The following is a 19,655-nucleotide window of genomic DNA, read 5'->3' on the forward strand; positions in this document are numbered from 1 at the left end:
TTGGTGAATGTTCCCGGGCAAGAGAGGTACTTTGCGCGAGTTTTTCACAGACGTGTTTCGGCTTACGAGTTTACATATGGTGCGGTGGACATGTTTATGTGCAGGATGCGGCATTTTCTTCTTTGGAAATATATATGTTTGGCCAAGCACTCTCAAAAATAAATCAGAAACTGAATGAAGCTTGCTCCTACTCAAGCTTTGTACCGTATATGGACAGCGCTGTCCTGGAAACATATTTTAGAATCCTAAACTTGAAGCGACAGCCAAAGCCTGCAGGGATAAACTGACATCTGACTATAAAGTGAGTGTTTCTATTTTCTTTGTTATACTAACATGGCATTTATGTACACCATGGCATATCTGAGCGGTGTTTCGATTAATGGGAGTGGCTTGCATAGATGTGCATTGTGGGAGTTGTAGTTTTCCATACAAATGTGCTCTAAAGTCACGTTCTGTCTTTTCTCGATCAAATAGGCACAAAATTATAAATTTGTTACATTTCGACCCACTTTCAATAAAGATTAATGTTGCTACCGATGAAAAGTCCCTTTAACCTGGTTAGGGCATAAAATGTACAGTTTGTATACAGTATTAAAGTCATTACATCTTTACATTACATCATCTGTGTGTGTGTGTGTGTGTGTGTGTGTGTGTGAGTTCCAGACTTTGAGTGGACTTACATCGCCACTAGGTTATCGCACTTATTAAGCATGCTAAATAATGACGATAGGACTGTGAGAGAAATGGCCCGTGCTTCACTTTTTCTCGACCTTGGGAAGCGCAAAGTCCCCCTCGCCCGCGAATCGGATCCTAGCTTTCTAGGATTTTGTAAGAAAGCGACCGGTAAACTTGACACTCGTGCCGCCGGTTTCGGGGTTAGATCGGACTGGCCGGATCTCAACGATCTTTGCAATTGGACTGGTGTTGACCTGCAGTGGTCTGGAGTTGATACTAGACATGCTGTACCTCATGAAGTAATGATTAAGGATAAAAACATAACTGTGACGGCAACATTACTGCAAGATGATATGTACCATCCAGTTCCTCTTGGAAATATTCGCGCGTCTCTGCTGTTAATTAAACATCAGCAACGTCAGAGACATTGGAGAGGACTTAAAATCCAAGGAAAGCTCGCATGTATCCCTTCTGCAGATCACTCCATTTCACACACAATCTTCCATAACTCATCTATTGATGAAGATATATTGATCTTTACAGTTAAGGCGAGACTTCAGGTCTATCCAACAAGGCTAAATCTGTCAATTTGGTATCCTCGTTCCCATCCATCATGGTGTATACATCATGGGCAAGAACAAGTAATAGAATCTATGTCACACATATTAAATGGGTGTCACTATTACAGAAGTCTTTACGTTTCCAGGCATGATAGGATAGTGGACATTTTATCTGAGAATTTATCAGTATTATTTTCTTCAAATGTGTCAATACATGTAAATGGTTTTGTTAACTCACAAATGTTTTCTAAGTGTCCTACAGTGTCTGTGTTCTCTGATTTAAATGCCACCAGGCCTGATATTATAATCATTGATGAGCACAAAGAGGATGTGTTCATCCTGGAAGTAGGCTGCTGTTTTGATTCATGTCTAGAGGAGGCTTACTTAACAAAGTTAGTAAAATATGAACCTCTTGTACAGCGAATAACTGGCCTTGACTACAAATGTCAATACTTGGTATTCATTTTTGGCAGCCTGGGGCATGTGCACAGGCTTGTCATTAGGGGGTTCAGGATAGTTGGCTTTACAAAAGCAAGGGCAAAGCAAATGGCTAAATATTGTTCAATATCCTCCATCATTGGAAGTCGTCATATATGGAGAAGAAGGTGTTGTGTGTATCCATAAATCTGCTGTCTAAATTGTCATTAGATTCACACTGGTGGATCTGGCCTCAGCCATGTTTTGTATCTGTAACATTTATGTCCTTATGTATATGTATTATGAATTGTGGACTTAAATAAAGTAGTTAAATGTGTGTGTGTGTGTGTGTGTGTTTGTGTGTTTATCTGTTCAGTCTGACTGAAGGAGGTTTTTGTACGACTCTTTATCACTGTGTGAACACACAGCTGCGAGAACAGTGTCTACCCATACAGTAATAATCTCCTGCATCTTCAGTTTGAACTTCACTGATGCTCAGAGTAAAATCTGATTTTGATCCACTGCCACTGAATCTTGATGGAGTTCCAGACTGGCGGTTGTTTGTATATTTTATCAGGAGTTTAGGAGCTTCTCCAGGTTTCTGTAAGTACCAGGACAGACAGGGTGGACTACAGTCTGGAGGAGAACTGACTTTACAATTCAGATTAACAGAGTCTCCTGGTGCTGCAGTTTTCACTGAAGGACTTTGAGTTACTGTGTACTGTGATTTACATCCTGAAAGATAATATTATATTAAATATATTTACATTTTATAAATAAGGTAAATGTATTTAATTAAAAATCTACCTGGTATAGAGAATAAGAGTATCCAGATGAAGATGATGGTGAAGGTCATTGTTGATGTTTAGTTTTGTGTGTTGTGTTGAGTTATGAAGTGTTAAACTCACAGCACTATAAACTCTCAGAGATCTGAAGCATCTCATCTGATATGCAAACACTTTATGAAAATCTTCTTGCTCAATGCAGCAGAAATCTGACTTAAAGAGATGTGTAAGATATGAATGAAGTGTTCATTATATTAATCAGGGCCCGGTTCCCCAAAACGTTCCTATCGCTATAAGTAGTTCTTAATTAACCTATTCCTTAACCTCTCTCTTAACTCTATGGCACGATTCCCAAAACGTTTGTACGCTAAGTATATCTTCTGTAAGTCACACTTTCGTAAGGTTGGTCTGGACCATTAGTAAGCTCTCTCTTAGCGTTGTTTGAGCCAACCCAGTCTCACCCCATGTTGTTATTTGAGCGCAAAACGCTATCGCCGCAGTCTTTAGAAATCAGCAAAGCGCAGTACAAGTCAAACTATGGTATGCTGACAATGATTTTATGTTATGGACATTTTGAGACTTAAAAATAAAATATGTTTGCAATGGATACAGGGCTATTTATGCAGTTGACTTTATTTGGTATCAGAACTAATGAATCAAAGACGGCGCCGGTGTTTGTCCCATCAAAGTCTGTTCCCTAGCGTTTACATTTATAATTTATTTAAAAAGATTAAAGATTTGAATTGCTTATACTAAAAAGCAATAATATCATGTATTCTATTATACAATTTATTAAATATTTCATATTTGACAGTTTTATGTCTTTTTACATATAGCCTGTCTTTTTCCTTTTTTCTCTCTCTACTGTTTGTTTTAAAACTGTTATGTTTCCATACATAATAAATATATATTATACATATAATATGATTCATATAAAAATAATTGACTTACAATCAAGAACAGTCAAGATACATTACATAAATGCACACACATCTCAGTAGCCATTAAAACGTTCAATGTATATAAAGAATAAACGTATAATGTGATAAAAACGCTATAAAAACACTAAAGGGAAACATAGGGGGAACAGACCACACAACACCGGTAACCCCGTAACCGTTTAGTCCATGCCATTTTTTTATTCTGTAACACTTTAAACCTTTTGACAATTTGCCTGACGTGGCTAAATTACAAAAATTGCCTCCCAAGACAACCCATTATGGAGCTGCTGGATCTTCTCAGACCATATTCTCTATCTAACTCTGTGTTTATTGTAGATAGGTTGTTTTGTATTGATGATTTTTATTGGATAAATAGCGAGGGATACCCGGTTCGTCTACCCATATTACTGACATTTTGATAATTTAATTAATAGTCTATATTTTACGGATAACTAAACTATGTTAAAATAAATGTTACTGGAATAATTTGAGTAATGTTCCATTCACGTGAAGTGGAAAATCGATCCCTGAGTGATTGATCGCAAATAATTCAGCACCTTCACTTGGGACAGCAACATTGTTATGTCGAACTTAGAGGCAGCGTGTTAGGAAGTTCCTAAGGGACACTTCGGGGAACTCACTTAGGAACATAAACAACTTTGCTAAGATATATCTTTTTGGGTCTTCTTAGCGCGCTAAGAGTGAACGTTATCGAGGAACCGGGCCCTGATCATTACATTCACAAGACACATTTGTGCTGGAATATTGATTGTTTTAAAGTTTTTTATCTGTCTACTCTTATGACCAGCATTTATTTTTTATCTTTCAGATATTCATAAACAGTACATAGAGATGAGATCTGATCTGATTTAATTAAAATACTTGCAGTGTATATATGGGCATTTTACGAAGGTTTTGTGTCTCTTGTTAAACTCTAATTGGAATTACACTGAAAAAATAACAAGTAAAATGTACTCGATTTTTGTTTTGCAAGTTTTTGCACTCAGGTTTTTCAAGTAAATTTCACACTTGTATAATTAAGTAAAATTTATTTGATTTAAATGACCAAATAAGTACTTAAGTTTACTAAACAAAGTTAAATTACACTATAAAAATATGTGATGTTTACTTTTGTTACTAAAACATTAAGTACTTTTAAAGGCTGACATCTTTAATTGAATCTTCCTGATTTAGTCACGTAAAATTCCTTCTTTTCCTTACATATTTATTATTACATAGCACATGATGAGCAAGTAAGAAAAGACTGATCTCAGTACTGACATTAGCAGAGTTATTGCTCATTGTGTGAATTAACACACATCATGATTTTCTTCATGTCACGTATTGTCTATAAACAAGCAGCACTTTTCTGAATGATGGTAAAAAAACTCAAAGAAGAAACAGAAACTCGACTAAATCTCAAAGATAAATGAACATTAAACACTAACAAGTCTTGCAGTCAGTTACCTGATGACCTACAGACTGAAAACCTTAACTCATGTTTGATTCAATCTTTCATTCAGTTTATCACTGACTATTTAAAATTCAGCTGAGGTTTGATTACAACAAACATTTACTTTTAGAAATTCTGTTCTTTTTGTATAGTGTCATAGAAAAACTAATAAAATAATTAAAGCGTTGTTAATTTGTGTTGTGTTAAATGTGTTTGTTATAGAATCAGAGTTAGTGAAGCGTTCAGAGGTTTTTGTACAGCTGCTCGGTTTGTTTCTATCACTGTGGTGGACGTTCGGCACCGGCACGAGACTGGAAGTTGGCAGTAAGTACAAAAATATCTTAATATTTCCTTGCAATTGCTTTTTAATAATTAAAATAATTTCATCTTACATTCCTTCTTTTTATTTATTACTTTGTTTTAATTCTCAGTCAGGGTGTTTTGAGTATTTAATATGAATTTCTTTTGTAGACTATGTGTTGCTCTATATGTAATGTATTAAAAAGGCAGAGATAAGTTTTTTTTATTTACACCTCGATAATTAAAATAATGTTGTAAAAGTCGAAATACCTTTGTTTTGTTTTTTTTTGCCTTTTTTTTCTTTTTGTGCTCATCAGGTATCTGACAGCAGCACTACTTTCAGGTTTGTCGTGTCACAAGTCGCTTTACAGTATATAAAACACGAGTTAAAGGAAGATTTTGCTTCAGTTTGGATGATAAACCATTCGGAGGAATTAAGTATTAATTTAAAGATTAACTCAATACTTAATGAATAACTAAACTCAGATGTCTTAAATTAAAGCGAGAAATTGAAAATATCACTCAGAAGAACAAGAAATCATTAAGAGGCACAAAAATTTGCAACCCTATATCACGCAAATACGTGACTATTTCACGTATGGACCAACGTGAAAATGTCACGTTTTGCCGCGTTTGAGCGCGAGCATGTCACATTTCCTTTTTTTGTCACTTTCACGTTTTGGTTACTCAACTTTGTTGTCCTAATTTCTTACCATTGTCGCTTCGGTTTAGGGTTAGATTTACATAAAATTACATCCTTACCTAAACAAACTCTAACCCCAACGTCAGGGACAATTGGTTAAAGTTTAGAAAATATAAAATAATAAGTCTTGTATCTTTTTTTATATAAACCAATACTTAAAGTGACAAATACTTAAAGTGACATATAACAAAAGCACCAAATCTAACCCTAAACCGGAGCGAAAATGGTTTGAAAATAGGACAAAAAAGTTGAGCAACCAAAACGTGAAAGTGACACAAAAAGGAAACGTGACATGCTCACGCCCAAACGCGGGCAAAACGTGTCATTTTCACGTTGGTCCATACGTGAAATAGTCACGTATTTGGATTGTAGATGTTGCTTTGATGATTTTTCAGGACTCAAGACCAATTTTGTGCCTTTACAAATGTAGTTCATATTCCAACACACAACAAATGGAAAATCATCACTTTACACAAAATGGATGTTTGTATTTTGCATGCTTGGAAAAGATTATGTGTGTGTGCAGTTTCTGGTGTGAAAATAAAACACACTTTTCGTGTAGATATACGCACTTAACACACACAACTAAACATAACTAAGGGGTTAACAGTGTGTATCATATGCCCATAAGGTAACTTCTGCATATAAATATCACACCAAATACAAACAGAATCTCGTGTTATTGATCTGTAATGTTATTGTAGTGCGACACAATTGAATTGAAAATAATCTGTAAAATATGGTGGCTGCCCTAAAAATCCAGCAGATGCAGACGCATTTATCTGAAGTGATTTGATCATCGGCAATAAATTACGTTATTGTTCTTATCGTCATTATTTAACAGTTGAGATAAAGGTATCAAATATTTATGCAAGAATGTTATTTCATAACTTATATAATTTTAAATACAGAGCATTAATGGGACAAAAATCATAGAATTTTGTAGTTTCTAAATCTTTATTGTTTGTTTTAATAAGTTTTATATTATGTTTTGGGAGTGATTTTCTTAACAAATAGCCTTCCTTTAAAACTGAATGTTGCAACGAAGAGCCATGCATGAAACTGAAGAAGTGAACACAAACACATAAACTCGATCATTTTAGGCAAAACTTTGAAACAATGTTTGATATCTAAATCTCATTTTTAATTTGTCACTTAAACTCTTCATCTTTTTCTCTGTGTATCTCTGTATGTCAGGTGTGTCTGCTCCTAAAGTGATCGTCCTGCCGCCGTCCAGTGAAGAGATTTCCATCAAGAAGACAGCAACAGTGATGTGTGTGGCCAGCAATGGTTTCCCTTCAGACTGGAGTCTGAGCTGGAAAGTGAATGGGAAGATGTCAGGATCTCAGGAGAACAGAGCTGGAGTCCTACAGAAAGACGGCGGTCTGTACAGCTGGAGCAGCAGTCTGACTCTCACTGAACAAGAATGGATCAACAGAGACTCAATGATCTGTGAGATCAGTCGGGAAGGTCAGACAGTCACTGGAGAAGTGAAGAAAGATCTGTGTTAGATCCTCTCTTCTTCTCATCTCTTCTTCTCATTCATCTCTCACATCAACAGTTTGTGTCTCTGCTTTATTCATTCTCTATGCTTTTAATAAACGTCAATAAAGAAATATTAAATATTGCTTCTTTGTCTTTTGATTTCTTTTGAATTTGAACAATGAGTATATTGATCATTGGCTCGTGTGGTGGTTTCTAAATAAACTTGACTCAATGAAGCATGAAGACATCTGCAGATGTAGTTTATATTTATCTTTCAAACTCTTGTGTATGAACATCTGCTCTGTTCTGAGAGGAACTGAATCTCTTCATCCTGAAGATATAAATATGAGTTGAACTCTCAGTTTCACTCTTTGACTCTTTATTCTCTGAAATGAGACGCTGATGAGTTTAACTGATGGATGAAGAAATGAGCTTTGATCAGATTCAACACTTCACAATGAGTCTGATCTCAGAAGTCAGATTAATATATTGAATATTTAGAGAAGATCAAATGAAGAAATGTTTTTAACATTCAACATTCAAGATTTATTTCTCACATCCACAGATATATAAATACACAACTATAGCAGTGAAATCTGACAAACTCTCTATAGTGTGTGTATAAGATGAATACTTTATAAATGTAAATGTTGAGGAGTCTGATGGTCTGAATGAAGAAGTTTTAGTTATCAGACTACAGAAGACTCGTGTGTGATTTTATCAGACTGAACAGAGAGATCACTCGCTCGTCTCTGACACTCATAGATTTCTGTCTGAACTCACTGATAGTCTTCACTTCAAAACACAATATTCAGCTGGAAGTGAAAAACTCAATGAGTGATTATTGTTTCAGCTAAACCAAAGTTGTGTGTGTGTTGTCCCCACAAAGATAAGAATACCAGTATTTTTGTGACCTTATGGGGACATTTTGATGTCCCCATGAGGAAACAAGCTTATAAATCAAACAGAATGATGTTTATTGAAAATGTGAAGTAGAAGAAAGTTTTTTGTGATGGTTGGGGTTGGGGAATGGGGTAGGTAAGAATATACAGTTTGTGTGGTATAAAATGCATTACGTCTATGTCCCCACAAAACATGGAAACCAGAATGTGTGTGTGTGTGTGTGTGTGTGTGTGTGTGTGTGTGTGTGTGTGTGTGTGTGTGTGTGTGTGTGTGTGTACAGCTGCAGTATCTGTCAGGTGTATCTGTGCAGTCTGACTGAAGGAGGTTTTTGTACGACTCTTTATCACTGTGTGAACACACAGCTGCCATAAGAACAGTGTTCACTTTGACAGTAGTAATCTCCTGTATCTTCAGTCTGAACTTCACTGATGCTCAGAGTAAAATCTTTTTTAGCTCCACTGCCACTGAATCTTGATGAAGTTCCAGAATGAAGGCCATTTGTCAGATATATCAGGAGTTTAGGAGCTTCTCCAGGTTTCTGTAAGTACCAACTCATAACAGAACCGGATTTGGCACTACCCCGGTTGTAACAACAGTGAACTTCTGTGTTTGTCCTGCAGTTCAGAGTGACTTTTTCTCCTACTTTAACAGTCGTCACTGATGGAGATTGATTCACTGTGATCTCAGCTTGACAATCTGTAACTGATACAAACATTCATCACAGTTATAACATCTACATTGAAATCATCACATGAACTAATATGATCAGAGAGTATAATGATGATATACCTTGAATAAAGATCAGCAGTGTCCAGATGAAGATGAATGAAGTCATGGTTGTGTGTTTGTGTGTAAAACAGCTCATGAAGTTTATCACAGAGTCATCCAGACTTTAAACCTCTCAACATTTCCTCTCTTTATTCAAAATCACTTCCTCTACACACAACATTTTAATAAACTCAATCGGTTTCATATGTTAGGAATAGGACTGATAACTTTTAACAAAAACACTCATTTCATTTAATATTTTCACTCTTTTACACTTTTAGTTTTGAGGGGAAACTACAGATTGAACAGTTTGCTCTTGTTTTCCCTTTAGTGAAATTTTACATAGTTTTATTGGAAAAAAACAATATTATTAAATTATTATATTCATCTCATTTGTCTCATTTACAGTTTTTTCGATTGCTATTACACATTTTTCAATACTTTTAACAAGTTTTCAAAACTCTTAACGCAGCAACACACCTACAACACACAAATTGCTAAATCATTAATTTCATGCTCAAAATCACACATTGTAAACTAAACTCTCACACTGTTTACCAAAATACTGTAAACATGTCCCAGAAAAAAACTTGTTATGCCAAATCACCAACACATGTTCTCTTCCAACAGAAACATTTAGTCAGTCAATCATAACACAATGTCATAAAAACACAAACATAAGATGGAAAAACAAAAACTGCATTATTTTATGTGTCAGTCCTTATACAATAAAGAGTAGATTGTATTGAGTTTTGCACTGCAGTTTCTTTTGAAAACTTGGTTATATTTTTGTTTAGTTGGGTTTAGTAAATCCATGCATTATGTTTGTTTTGCTGCAGAAATTCAAGACAAAAAATCATTCATCTTAGAGTACAGTTTATGAAAAAAAGTAGACAGACAGAATTGCTGCAGTAAAGACTTTACAGTATTTACAACAGGAAATTACTGCAAGATAACAAACATATTCAGTTTTATTGCCATTTATAGTATAAAGTGAAAATAAAAAAACAAACAGAAAAAGCCACTGAAGAATAAAGCAAAAAAGAAAATCTGATCTAATCTATTGCGTTTCTTTTTGGCCACATTTTCTCATTCACATCACACCTGGGAAGAAGCGCCTTGAGCGGCTTATCCATCCCTAAATTGCCCCAACATCAATCCCATCATATGTCTCTTCCATAGCCTGCAAAAGAGGTATGCGCACAAAGGGCTGCTGGTCATATACCTTCCATATAACTCTTCTAAGGGGTTCAAAAATGGCGAGTATGGTGGGAGGTATTGCACGATAAATGTTTGGTAGTCAGCAAACCAGTTTTGGACTGGGGCTGCACGATGAAAGCTCACGTTGTGCCATACTACAACATACCGGTTTCTTTGTTCTACATCATTCATACACTCTGATGGTATGAGAATGTTGTGGAGTCTTTCTAGAAATGTGAGAATATGGGCTGTTTTGTATGGTTCAAGGTTGGCATGACGGTGGAGGACACCATCCATATTGGAGATGGCAGCACACATTGTGATGTTCCCACCACGTTAGCCAGGAACATCTATAATGGCTCTGTGGCCAATGACGTTCCTGTGGTCTTTTCTAGTGCTTACATCCTGATTGAAGTGTTAACAATTAACCATTCATGTTTTTGGGCAGGTGGCACATATATTGGCCATTTAGTTTGTGTAGTGTCATTTTGAATTGGAATGTTTTGAAAAGGCAAACATGTGACTTTAAGTCAGATTGTTGTGTCTTGTGCAGAGAACCGTGTTCAGTGCATTTAAAAGGTGCCATTGTGAATTGCAAAATGTGTGTAAAGCAGAAAATGTGTTTAGACTTTTGGAGACTTGAGAAGAGGTGTTGCTCTGTGTGTCAGTTTAAATAGTTGTGCTGTTCATGTCATTTTAGTGTGTTAGCAATTGGAAAAAACTGTAAATGTCAACTTTACAAATGCTTTCACACAGCATGTCAAAACAGATAACATCATGTGCTAAACCTCACTTATAGTCAAAGTAAACAGCTGTTTATATGATGAATTGAAACATAAATATATCCCCTGTATTTTATTCCATTGGGATTGAAAAACAACGTATTCTACCTAGGAAACACACTCATGTCACAGGTCGGAGCGGACCCGAGATAGCTAAAAGGGTCACGCCCCTTCCTAGTTTCCACCTCAAGGAGGTTCCCAAGACCACCCCAATGACCAGACAGACAAGTATACTATAATTAAAATACAACTTTATTAAATATTTAAAAAGGTAGGGGGAAAGGGGGAATGGCAGTTAAAAGCAGCTTCTTCTGATCTCCAGGACAACTCCAAGTAGAGCGGGGGCTAGGACTCCTTTCCTGAAGGGTCTCTACTATCCGTGGCGCCCTCCGCTTCTCCTTGAGGCAGAACAGAAAAGACAAATTAGTGCTGGGTTGATAATTTCTTCGGTACCTGTTACTGTCAATGGTCTGAGATGTGTGCTTCTTCTCTCGCCCCTTAAGGTCACTGGCGAACTCCTCGGGCCTCCTCCCGGCCAGAACTAAAAGCAGAAGTGGGACATGCAACATGGGTGAGAACTTCACACAGAGGTAGGTTCTTTACCAGCTGGAACTTGGCATTCCTCTTCGGGCCGTACTGGGAACAAAGGTAGGTTACGTCCGCAGGTAAGGTAGTCCAGACAGAGGTAAGGTGTTGCATAAACTGAGGCTTTACATTCCTCTTCAGGGCGTGCTAGGGACAGAGGGAAGTTACACCACACAGGTAAGGTATTTCAGACAGAGGTAAGAGGGTCGTATGCACTGGGACTTCACATTCCTCTTCAAAGCATGCTGGGGACAGAGGTAAATTACACCACACAAGTAAGGTATTTCAGACAGAGGTAAGAGGTTCGTATACACTGGGACTCCACGTTCCTCTTCAAGGCATGCTGGGGGACAGAGGTAAGTTACACCACACAGGTAAGGTATTTCAGACAGAGGTAAGAGGGTCGTATGCACTGGGACTTCACATTCCTCTTCAAAGCATGCTGGGGACAGAGGTAAATTACACCACACAAGTAAGGTATTTCAGACAGAGGTAAGAGGTTCGTATACACTGGGACTCCACGTTCCTCTTCAAGGCATGCTGGGGGACAGAGGTAAGTTACACCACACAGGTAAGGTATTTCAGACAGAGGTAAGGGGTTTAATACACTGGGACTTCACATTCCTCTTCAAAGTGTGCTGGGGGACAGAGGTAAGTTACACCACACAGGTAAGGTATTTCAAACAGAGGTAAGAGGTTTATGAGTCATCTCACCCAACACGTTTCCAGGGGGGCAGTGGATCTTCAGGGCGCCTGTTGCACACAGGGGACGCCGAGTACGATGCGTACGGGCCTGAACGCTTCCCTAGTTCCCCCCTCCTCTCTGGTACTGGGGGTACTGCACAGGGGCGAACTCTTGAAGATGCTCCGTATGAAAATGGTGGATGTGCATGCAACTGCACTAAATAATGACCACGGGGCCACACAATAGGTGTCGAGCGTTTTCTACTCACACAGTCTCCCAGGTGTAATCCCCCACTGCCCTCGCTCGGGATCGGTATGGGCGGCCGCTGACACACCGGGGTCCCACTTTGTTGGTTACCTCTCCTTGCGCTGGTCTGACCACAACGCACTGGTAACCTCCCACGGATACTCTGGACTGAGGGCGGCACCTGTTTTTACCAACACAGCACACACTGCAAGTTTTAGTGCACACACCCACAAAGTAAAGTTCAGGACCCACAGCAATCTTCACACGTTTACGTGACACAAAGAGATGCCCAACTCGACCCAGGTCTCTCGGAGGGGGATTCGATGGGCGCTATCTCCAGCACTAAAAGGAAAGGATCGTAGTAGTAGTCGTGAGACCTCTTCACCGTGCCAAATACGCCTCGCTCGGCTCACCCACCCGCCACTCGTCTAGTGGGGCCGGCCACTCGATCGGAAAAACTCAAAACACTAATTAGACACACAGACTGGCATCAACCATACTCCGTATGGCAATAGTGGAGGTACTCACGTATAGTAGGGTTTAACCCCGGGAAGAGATCTCCAGCTTGTCTTCAATGCTAGCTGCCGGCTCGCCTACGTTTTCCTCCCCGTAGGGCCATTCCAAACTAGCACACTCACAACTCGCTTCGAGTACACCTTATTTCGTAGCGCTTGCAAAGATGTATACTGTACTCACGTGTTCAGATCCCCACAATGCTCCGTAGTTCTCTCACTGTTTACTTGATCCTGTCACGTAGTTTCAATAAGTCAACTTCACCCAGTCACCTCTCCTCTCTATTCTTCTGGTTTCACCGTCAGCAGTTTCCGCTTCCTTCCCTAAGGGATCGGTTTCCAGCACATACCCAGGCCTGCACAGCAGCGATCAAAACGCACCAAAAAGCACCCCGTTTGAGTTTTCAAAGGTCTTTTTATACTCTGCTTTCCCTCTTCATTGGCCTATCAGCAATCACTGCATTAATCGCCCACACCTGTGCATAATATGGCCTGATTTTGCCCTCGGGGAAACCCCGGAAATTCCGGTGTTCGGAGTCAGTTGTCCGGGCGGAACCATCGTCGGGCGGAACCCATCTCTCATACTTTTGGTTCCGCCCTCACAAATCGTCACCTGGTGACACTCAGGTTCTTTCAATTGCATGACTGTATGGTATACAATAGAGTAAAGGAGAACCTCTTTAGGTCGATCTTGTGTGGAAAAGGAACAATATGAGCAACACACAAAAAAAAGATATATGTCTACACAAGTCAACGGAAGACCACTAGGACAGTTTTCCTCAAGTCCCACCTGGATGCAATAGATGGTGCATTCACAGACATTACACCTGAACACTGTCAGAGGTGGATAAGACAAGACATGGCAAAAGATTATATCCAAGATGCCTTGCCAGAGAAGATATCAGGTGTAATGTGAATGAGAACATGTGGCCAAATAGAAACGCAAGAGAGTAGATGATGATATTTTCTTTTTTGACTTTATTTTTCAGTGCCTTTTTCTGTTTGTATTTTTTTTATTTGCACTTTTTTACTGTAAATGGAAGTAATATTGAATATGTTTGTTATTTTTCAGTAATTTAATGTTGTAAATACTGTAAAGTCTTTACTGCAACAATTCTGTCTACTTTTTTCATAAACTGTACTCTAAGATAGATGATTCATTTTTGTCTTGAACTGCTGCAGCAAAACAAACATAATGCATGCATTCACTAAACCCAACTAAACAAAAATATAACCAAGTTTTCAAAAGAAACTGCAGTGCAAAACTCAGTCTATAATCAATACAATCTACTCTTTATTGTATAAGGACAGACTGACACATAAACTTATGCAGCTTTGTTTTTCTATCTTATGTTTGTGTTTTTATGACATTGTGTTATGATTGACTGACTAAATGTTTTTGTTGGAAGAGAACACGTGTTGGTGATCTGGTATAACTAGTTAATTCTGAAACATGTTTACAGTGTTTTTGTAAACAGTGTGAGAGTTTAGTTTACAATGTGTGATTTTGAGGATAAAATGAACTATTTTGTCAGTTGTGTGTTTTAGGTGTGTTGGTGCATTAAGAGTTTAGAAAATTTGTTAAAAGTATTGAAAAAAGTGTCATAGCAATTGTTAAAAACTGTAATATTGAATATGTTTGTTATTTTGTAATAATGTCATGTTGTAAATACTGTAAAGTCTTTACTGCACCAATTCTGTCTGTCTACTTTTTTCACAAACCGTATTCTAAAATGGATGATTCATTTTTGTCTTGAATTTCTGCAGCAAAACAAAGATAATGCATGGATTTACTAAACCCAACTAAACAAAAATATAAAGTTTTCAAAAGAAACTGCAGTGCAAAACTCAATACAATCTACTGTTTATTGTATAAGGACAGACTGACACATAAATGAATGCCGTTTTTGTTTTTCCATCTTATGTTTGTGTTTTTATGACATTGTGTTATGATTGACTAAATGTTTCTGTTGGAAGAGAACATGTGTTGATGATCTGGTATAACTAGTTGATTCTGGGACATGTTTACAGTGTTTTTGTAAACAGTGTGAGAGTTTAGTTTACAATGTGTGATTTTGAGCATGAAATTAATGATTTTGCAAGTTCTGTGTTTTAGTTGTGTTGGTGCATTAAGAGTTTTGGAAACTTGTTAAAAGTATTGAAAAATGTGTAATAGCAATCGAAAAAAATGTTTTGTGTATTTTGTTGTTTAGCTAAAAAGTTAAGTCAACTAATACAATTTTGTGCAGTTCATTGACACAATGATCTCATGTTGAGTCTTCACTCATTATAACTTTTTTAATGGATTTTGTCATCTATAAGAATTTTAATTCAGAATCCAGAGAGAAACATTTCATCCAAACAACTTCTGTAGTGAAGAAACTCATCAGATGATGATTTAATAAAATAATACAGTTTTAATAAGATGAGTAATTAAAGAAATTTCAAACCTTTTCAGAAATATTTGATAATATCAGAGCACAATTCATAAAGAGTTTAATCATTATGTTAAATGTGTTTGTTATAGAGTCAGAGTTAGTGAAGCGTTCAGAGGTTTTTGTACAGCTGCTCGCTTTGTTTCTATCACTGTGGTGGACGTTTGGCACCGGTACGAGACTCGACGTCGGCAGTAAGTACAAAAAATATATACTAACTTTGTTTTTTAGCATGCAGTTATTTTATGTAGCATTTATTTCTTTTAAATTTATTATTTCTAATTCTCATTAAGAGCATTTTGAATATAAATCAAGATTTTTTTTGAAGACTGCATGTAATTTAGTGATATAAACATAATGTTGTTTAAATTCTCACGAGAAGAAAAATCAAACACTTCAGTATTAAAATTATTATCATGCAAAAATTAAATGTGTAAGTTTCCAGAAAAAAATAAGAATTAAAATAAAACAAATTTTTAAAGCAAGGCAAGTTTACTGAAATAACATATTTCATAATAAATTCTTTACCTTATTGCGTTTCAAGTTAATGGGTTTTAAAATGAATCGTATTATATTATGAGATTTTTTTCTAGACTGAAGTCATTTTGTATTGAGGATAAATTTGCTGAATTTAAAGAAGAAGGTCAAATCTTAATTTATTTGTCTTTATTAACACATTTTAAGATCCAAAGTGTCTGACAGCAGCGCTACTTAAATTTTTGTCATGTGGTGCGCAGATTCACTTCATATAAACACGTGTTAACAGAAGACATCTTGAGTCTCCGTACTGACCAAGTCTGCATCCGAAAACTCTAAATCGCTGCCCTCTGAGGCAGTTTTCCAAGGCAGGAAGGCATCAAGGCATGTCCGAATTCAATGTTTGGTTTACTTCCTGTCTCCTATGCGTGGGCGTACAATAAGAATGTGATTGGTTGAGCCCGGTCGAGTCGAAAAAATTAAATGGCGACCAAAGACGCGACTGGACCACCAATTTAGTGTAAATAAAGGTAGATTTTCACTTTTTACACCTTTTAATTGCATTTCTAGCGAGAAATTAGTATTGTAGTTTTCAAATATGTGATTAGTTATCACAAAGGCGCTCTCTGTTTATATTCCAAACATGCTGCCTTTGAAGTGTGTCCGAAAGTCTTTCTCTGAGCTGCCTTCATGCCTCCGAGTCCGAAGTCATTTCCTCATGAGGCAGCGAGGCAACGAGTCACTGCCTTGAGTTTTCGGACGCAAAGCAAATAAAGTCAGTATTAATTTTAAAGTGAACTTGACAAATAACTACAAGCTCAGATGAGTCAAGATAAAGAAATTAAAAACATCACTCGAACAAGAAACTGTAAGAGATACAAGTAACTTTATAAGATTTATAAATGATTATTGTTATATTGTTAATTATATTGCTTTGTTGATTTATCAGATCTTCAGAGTGGCTTTGAAAAATAAAAGTGTCAGTGCATAACAAAACAACAAGAGATGAAACCGCGATTAAAACGCTAATCACAGAACGCCACGCACGCGCAGTGAGACCCGACTGAATATTTACACAAACTTCTGTTACAAACCTTTATAAGATTCACTATGATAGGATAAAATCACATTAAACATATTTTACATTCAAACATCACTGACAAGAAATTCTGGTATTTTGACATTTTTATGTATTTTTGAGACGATTTAATATAAAGTGATTTATAATGCAGTCAAGATATTGTACAGATTTTGGGATTCAAACTCATGACCTTGTTGTTACTGCTGCTTGAGTCACAAGAAGCAAACATTCATATAAAATATTGTTTTATTATTACTGTGTTTGTATTATAATAAGTGTAGTGTATTAACAGAATAAATGATATTAACTGATGATATGATATTAAACTCAAAAACACAATATATATTTTATTATTTATTTGATTTCTTTTGAATTTCTTCATCTTTTTCTCTTTGCATCTGTGTATGTCAGGTGTAAGTCGTCCTAAAGTGATCGTCCTGCCGCCGTCCAGTGAAGAGATTTCCATCAAGAAGACAGCAACAGTGATGTGTGTGGCCAGCAATGGTTTCCCTTCAGACTGGAGTCTGAGCTGGAAAGTGAATGGGAAGATGTCAGGATCTCAGGAGAACAGAGCTGGAGTCCTACAGAAAGACGGCGGTCTGTACAGCTGGAGCAGCAGTCTGACTCTCACTGAACAAGAATGGATCAACAGAGACTCAGTGATCTGTGAGATCAGTCGGGAAGGTCAGACAGTCACTGGAGAAGTGAAGAAAGATCTGTGTTCTGAGTAGATCCTCTCTTCTTCTCATCTCTTCTTCTCATTCATGTCTCACATCAACACTCTGTGTCTCTGCTTTATTCATTCTCTATGCTAATCAATAAAGAAATATTAAATATTGATTCTTTGTCTTGTGATTTCTTTTGAATTTGAACAAAGAGAATATTGATCATTGGCTCGTGTGTTTGTTTCTAAATAAACTTCACTCAATTAAGAATGAATACATCTGCAGATGTAGTTTATATTTATCTATCAAACTCTTGTGTATGAACATCTGCTCTGTTCTGAGAGTAACTGAATCTCTTCATCCTGAAGATACAAATATGAGTTGAACTCTCAGTTTCACTCTTTGACTCTTTATTCTCTGAAATGAGACGCTGATGAGTTTAACTGATGGATGAAGAAATGAGCTTTGATCAGATTCAACACTTCACAATGAGTCTGATCTTAGAAGTCAGATTAATATATTGAATATTTAGAGAAGATCAAATGAAGAAATGTTTTTAACCTGCACTTCAACATTCAAGATTTATTTCTCACATCCACAGATATATAAATACACAACTATAGCAGTGAAATCTGACAAACTCTCTATAGTCTGTGTATAAGATGAATACTTTATAAATGTAAATGTTGAGGAGTCTGATGGTCTGAATGAAGAAGCTCCTCATGAGTTTCTCAGTTTTAGTTATCAGACTACAGAAGACTTGTGTGTGATTTTATCAGACTGAACAGAAAGATCACTCGCTCGTATCTGACACTCATAGATTTCTGTCTGAACTCACTGATAGTCTTCACTTCAAAACACAATGATTGATTATAGTTTCAGCCAAACTAAACTTATTTAGATTTGAGGCACTCTGCTGTTTTATACACAAACACAGACCAGCTGTGTGTGTGTGTGTGTGTGTGTGTGTGTGTGCAGCTGCAGTATCTGTCAGGTGTATCTGTGCAGTCTGACTGAAGGAGGTTTTTGTACGACTCTTTATCACTGTGTGAACACTAATCTACCACTGATGCTGTGTAAACTCATACAGTAATAATCTCCTGCATCTTCAGTCTGAACTTCACTGATGCTCAGAGTAAAATCTGTACCCCAATCTTCTCCACTGTCACTGAATCTCTGTGAAGTGTCAACATGACGAGTATTTATATCATAAATGATGAGTTTAGGAGCTTCTCCAGGTTTCTGCTGATACCAAGATAAATTATCGCCATATATTCCAGTATCAGTTGTACACTTTATATTGACGGTTTGTCCAACAGAAACAGATTGAGCTTTACTCTGAGTTACAGTAACTCCTCTGGATTCTGTTGAGAAGAAAACAGGTTTGTGCAAAAAAAGAAAACTAAGAGTTAAAATAATTTCTATACAAATAAAGATGAATTTCTGTTACCTTGAATAAAACCTCCAAGAATCCAGATGAAGGTGATGATGAAGAGATTCATTTTGTGTATTTGTTGTTTTTCCAGCACTGTGTTATAAAGTCAGACTGTTATAAACACACAGAGTACTGAAGCGTGTGATGAGATGTAAAGCAGTGATCAGACTTTACTAAACCTCTTGAGAGCATCATGGTCATGATAACTAGATGTGTTGTAGCCCCCCCTACTGACAGCATTGAGAATTTAAAATAATATCATCAAATGTGATCAAATATGAGTGGGTTCATGCTGCATTTTTTACAGTGAGTTAGTAAATAATTGTTGTGAACTTGTTTAATTAATCCAAAAGTCCATTACAACCTCACAAAACATTACCTGTCTCATATGCCAAAAAATAAATTTCTCTGGAACAAAATATAATTTAAGTATATAATACATTTTGTTGAAATTAAAGCTTAATTTAATATTTTTTATTCATAATATATTTATTTTTCAACTATATTTCAAAATAGACAAAAAATTTCTATATATATGTATATGTATATGTATGTGAAACAT

At 36.7% G+C, this 19,655-nt stretch overlaps 2 gene segments (V, D, J or C); both read left to right on the top strand.

Moving 5' to 3' along the window:
• Positions 1-4,848: 4,848 nt before the first annotated feature.
• LOC141362088 (Ig lambda-2 chain C region-like) lies at positions 4,849-7,404 on the top strand. The segment is given in 3 exon segments: positions 4,849-4,878; positions 4,984-5,155; positions 7,032-7,404. Coding segments are annotated over 3 exon segments (516 nt in total).
• Positions 7,405-15,490: 8,086 nt separating this feature from the next.
• LOC129425838 (Ig lambda-2 chain C region-like) lies at positions 15,491-17,833 on the top strand. The segment is given in 2 exon segments: positions 15,491-15,629; positions 17,405-17,833. Coding segments are annotated over 2 exon segments (444 nt in total).
• Positions 17,834-19,655: the final 1,822 nt, after the last annotated feature.

This window comes from Misgurnus anguillicaudatus, chromosome 25, assembly GCF_027580225.2.
Source record: "Misgurnus anguillicaudatus chromosome 25, ASM2758022v2, whole genome shotgun sequence".
Taxonomy (NCBI): domain Eukaryota; kingdom Metazoa; phylum Chordata; class Actinopteri; order Cypriniformes; family Cobitidae; genus Misgurnus; species Misgurnus anguillicaudatus.